We start from the raw sequence: 5,282 nt of genomic DNA, 5'->3' as shown, positions 1-5,282 counted from the left end.
AAAAACCACGTGTTCATAAGTTTATGGATTTATTTCTGGATATTCCATTCACTGCCATGCATCAACATATCTGTTTTATGGCAATATCATGCCGTATTTATTACTATAGCTTTGCAGTAAAGCTTGAAATCAGAACGGTGAGAACTTCAGCAGGCTTTTTATTGTTCAGGATAGTTTGAGCTATCCTGAGTTTTTGATATTTTCTTATGAAGCTGAAAATTGTCTTCTCAAGGTCTGTAAAGAATTGTGCTGTAGCTAGGTGGTGGTGACACACACCTTTAATCCTAGCACTTTGAGGCAGAGGCAGAGAGATCTCTGTGACTTCAGGGCCAGCCTAGTCTACAAGAGCTAATTCCAGGACAGGATCCAAAGCTACAGAGAAACCCTGTCTCAAAAAATAAATTGTAGGACTTTGGGCCTTTACTTGTGTCCCATTTGTTAAAGGCATGCGGGCTACAGCATTCAAGAGGGCTAGTTCTTAACAAAGGGAAAGAGATAAATGTAAATAAGCTCACATTTTCAGAATGAGCGGTTTGCAGTAAGGAGCGGCGGCAGCCCAGAGTCTGCTCCTTTGGACTGGGCTAATCTTTCCCTGTTTTTTTTTTTTCTCTCTCTCTTTTTTTTATTTTTATTTTTTTTCCATTCTCATGGTTTATTTTTTTTTATATTTAAAAATTTCCATCTCCTTCCCTCCTCCTCCCCCTTCCCGCCCCTCCTTCTCCCCCTTCCCTCCCCTTCCCTCCACCCATACCTCCCCTCCCTCCCTCTCAAGGCCAAGGAGCCATCAGGGTTCCCCACTCTATGCTAAGTCCAAGGTCCTCCCAACTCCCCCCAGGTCCAGGAAGGTGATCGACTCACTCATAATCGGTTTCTAGCCATAATTAAAGGACATTGAGCCTATAAATTTGGGATCCTTGAGAAGATAATAAGAAGGTGAACTCCCAAAAAAAGATATAGTAATCCTCCTGAATATTGGAAGTAGACACGATCGCCAGGCAAAATTGGGAACTTGAGGGTTGGGCGAGACTGGGCCAAGGGAAGATGGGGAGAGAAAAATGTGAAGGGGAGAATGGGGGGAGCTCGGAGGAATGGGATGCTTGGGATATAGGAAGGGTGGATATGGGAGCAGGGAAGCATATATCTTAATTTAAGGAGCTACCTGAGGGTTGTCAAGAAACTTGACCCTAGAGGGGTTCCCAGGTTTCCAGGGAGACGCCCCCAGTTAGTTCCTTGGGCAGCTGAGGAGAGGGAGCCTGAAAAGGCCAGTTCCTATAGCCATACTGATGAATTTCTTGCATATCACCATAGAACCTCCACCTGACGATAGATGAAGAAAATGACAGAGCCCCACATTGGAGCACCGGACTGAGCTCCCAAGGTCCTGACGAGGAGCAGAAGGAGGGAGAACATGAGAAAGAAAGTCAGGACCGTGAGGGAACCTCCAGCTGGCGACAGATGGGGAAGGTGACTGAGCCCCACATTGGAGCTCTGGACTGAGCTCCCAAGGTCCTGATGAGGAGCAGAAGGAGCGAGAACATGAGGGAGAAAGTCAGGAACGAGAGGGGTGCGTTCACTCATGGAGACAGTGGGACAGAACTAAAGGGAGATCACCAACTCCAGTTGGAATGGGACTGATGGATCATGCGACCAAACCCGTCTCTCTGAATGTGGCCAACAGCGGGGGCTGACTGAGAAGCAAAGGACATTGGCACTGGGCTCTGATTCTTCTGCATGGACGGGCTCTGTGGGAGCCTTCTCAGCTTGGTCTCTCTTTTTTTTTAATGGATAAAAATATGCACTTCCAAAGTGCGAGTTGCTCATTTACATGTTTAATAGCTAATTATCTACAGGCATGAGCACATTCTCTCATCTAGCACACTCTTTCTTGGGGACTCAATTAAAGAAATCTTCGATTGCCTGACTTCAGAAAATTCACTGATTGTCCAAATCGCAGATAAATTTGGTGTCGGAATTTGGTTTGAACTGATGAAGAAAATATTCCCTACTGGTCTTTAATCTCAGAGTGGTGAACACCTGCAACAAGCAGGCTTTCTGGAAAAAAAATCCATGGGTGACAGAAGATTTATTGACTTCCAATTCCAAGATTTAAATTCAAGTCTCAGACCCAGGTTGGGCAATGCAACTGCCAATAATACTTGCATTGTTGATGACTCCTTCAAGTATAATCTGAATGGTGCTGTCTATAGTGTTGTGTTCATCCTCGGTCTAATAACCAACAGTGCCTCCCTGTTTGTATTCTGCTTCCGCATGAAAATGAGAAGTGAGACTGCTATTTTCATCACCAATCTGGCCCTATCTGATTTGCTTTTTGTCTGTACCCTACCTTTCAAAATATTTTACAACTTTAATCGCCACTGGCCTTTTGGTGACACCCTTTGTAAGATCTGAGGGACTGCATTCCTCACCAACATCTACGGGAAAGTGTGGATCGTTTCCTAGCCATTGTCTATCCCTTCCGATCTCGCACCATCAGGACCAGGAGGAATTCTGCCATTGTGTGTGCTGGAGTCTGGATCCTAGTCCTCAGTGGTGGTATTTCAGCTTCTTTGTTCTCCACCACTAATGTCAACAATGCAACCACCACCTGCTTTAAGGGCTTCTCCAAACGTGTCTGGAAGACATACCTGTCCAAGATCACCATATTCATTGAAGTTGTCGGGTTCATCATTCCTCTGATATTGAATGTTTCTTGCTCTTCTGTGGTGCTGAGAACCGTCCGCAAGCCGGCGACATTGTCTCAAATTGGAACCAATAAGAAAAAAGTATTGAAGATGATCACAGTGCATATGGCAGTTTTTGTGGTATGCTTTGTACCGTACAACTCTGTTCTCTTTTTATATGCCTTGGTACGCTCCCAAGCCATTACAAATTGCTTATTGGAAAGGTTTGCAAAAATCATGTACCCAATTACCTTGTGCCTTGCAACTCTGAATTGTTGCTTTGATCCTTTTATCTATTACCTCACTCTTGAATCCTTTCAGAAATCCTTCTATATCAATACACATATAAGGATGGAATCCCTGTTTAAGACTGAGACACCTCTTACCCCAAAGCCTTCCCTTCCAGCTATTCAAGAGGAAGTTAGTGATCAAACAACAAATAATGGTGGTGAATTAATGCTGGAATCCACCTTCTAGGTACGAGAATTATCTTTCATGTACAGTTACAGTGTCTCCTATGAGTTTTCCTATGCTATAAGTAAGAAAAAAAATTGAAGCTAATGATACCGAAAATAGATTAATAGATCAAATGCATTTTTTGAAGACTTATTGTACATATTCTGTTTTGTTCAGTAATTATAGGTCAAGTCTAATTACAGCAACCAAAACAGATTATCAGACTCTTGCTGAGTTGAAATTTTATTACATAAATGACCAGTGGTTTTGACTTTTAGTAATGTGGGGGTTACTTTAAAACTTAAAAAAAAGAAAAAAAAAAACATTCCAGTGGTTTTGGTAATTGGGTTGGGCCTATAAATATAGAACAAATTCAGGGATTATTTAAAAATGTTTGTGTTACTACTGATATATACTGGTATTTTTTCCTTTTCTGAATTATCATGGAATTTATTTTACTAAAAGAACTTATATTTACCTAATATTAATACAAGATGTTGAGAAAGGAATGTGTTGAATTTTAAAAGATTGGCAAATTTTATCTAGATTTTTGAAAAAATATGAAGTGTTTGGATGAATATGGATAGGAAAATTCGGAAAATAGACAACATTTACACATATGTAACCATAGTTAGTGTCAGCTTTTAAAACTTTCTTTGTAAAACAATACTAGAATTTTCCTATAAATTGTTAATCTTGAAAGCTGCTACATAAGTGCCTGGCAGGTGCAAAATGGAAAAATCATAAAATTGCAGTGTCAATTAAAAAATTTCAAGCAACACTACATTATTTCTTAAAACTTCCTCTTATCCTTTATGGGGGTGGGAACTCACTTGTAGAAAATATTTATTCTTCATATTAAGTGTTGGGACACAGTACAGCCACAGAGCTATACAGTAATTGTGTCCAGGTCGGGAGCAAGTTGAAAACAGAAGTGAACAAAATAATAGCGACGACATATCTTTTAGCTTGTATTAATAGTTTTTTAGGTAGAGGTTAGATAGCTTTAGCATTGAAATATATACTCTTTTCTGCTTAATTTTGGAGCACGTTGTAGCCGAGGTGCTGCTGAATTTGTGCTCAGGTTGGGAGCGTATTGAAAAAAAATGTATATAATAAAAGAAACAAAAAAAGAAAAATTATCAAAAAAATCCACAAAACTAGAAAAGGAAAAAAATAACAAATAACAAAAATAGTTCCTGCCGGGCGGTGGTGGCGCACGCCTTTAATCCCAGCACTTGGGAGGCAGAGGCAGGCGGATCTCTGTGAGTTCGAGACCAGCCTGGTCTACAAGAGCTAGTTCCAGGACAGGCTCCAAAGCCACAGAGAAACCCTGTCTCGAAAAACCAAAAAAAAAAAAAAAAAAAAAAGAAAAAAAAATAGTTCCTAACACTTACATTATTGTTTACTGCTTTTGAAGTGCTATAAGTTTAAAAATACTATGCTATTTTAATAAACATTTTTTAGTATAATTCAATTAGAAATTGAAATTTTATCTGGGACAGGATTGAATTAAAGAAAAACGCATAACTTTGTAAAAATACAAAACAAATTTTTACAAAACAAATAAGCACCCCCAAACTTAGGGCATAAAGTTTTGTGCATCTATAGCATTTAACAAGTGCTACAATTATCAGATGATGCCTTGGATCATGCATCTAGGAGACTGCTAAATTGGTGTCAAGTTTGAGAGGGAATGAATAAAACATTTAAAATTTATGAAAATAAAAGACTCCTTGTAACTCAAATAACAGAAACAAAATCTTTAAATTTTTAATTTTTCTGATGCATAGTAGATTTGCCTTAAATATGCATCAGTCTATTTAAAAATATGTAGAAAATATGGCAATTAATGTCCAGAATTTTAAACTAAACTTCCAAGAATAACCTACCTTGTATATTGCTGAACTTGTGTCAGAGAGTGGTTAAATTAAATTAAAAATGTTAAAAATTCTAAAACTGAGCAAATTCTTGAAATTCCTTAACTAGTTTTTCTGTCTGGTGATATGGAGGCTTAAAAAATTAAATAAAAAATTAAAGTAAAAGTCAGTGAACACAATGCAACTTTAAAGAGTGCTGAGTTGGGACTTGTGTTAGGAACTAGCTGGAAAAAAAGTTTCTAAAACAATAGAACAATAGTAAAAA

The 5,282-nt window shown here is 38.8% G+C and overlaps 1 protein-coding gene across 1 annotated transcript; it reads left to right on the top strand.

Annotated features, from left to right (window-relative positions):
- Positions 1–2,067: 2,067 nt before the first annotated feature.
- LOC119805945 (lysophosphatidic acid receptor 4-like) lies at positions 2,068–3,158 on the top strand. Its single transcript, XM_038317715.1, is given in 2 exon segments — positions 2,068–2,437; positions 2,440–3,158. Coding segments are annotated over 2 exon segments (1,089 nt in total).
- The last annotated feature ends 2,124 nt before the right edge of the window (positions 3,159–5,282 follow it).

Source organism: Arvicola amphibius, chromosome 1, assembly GCF_903992535.2.
Source record: "Arvicola amphibius chromosome 1, mArvAmp1.2, whole genome shotgun sequence".
NCBI lineage: Eukaryota > Metazoa > Chordata > Mammalia > Rodentia > Cricetidae > Arvicola > Arvicola amphibius.
Note: the sequence above shows the minus strand (reverse complement) of the source record. Positions and strands in the feature narration are given on the sequence as shown.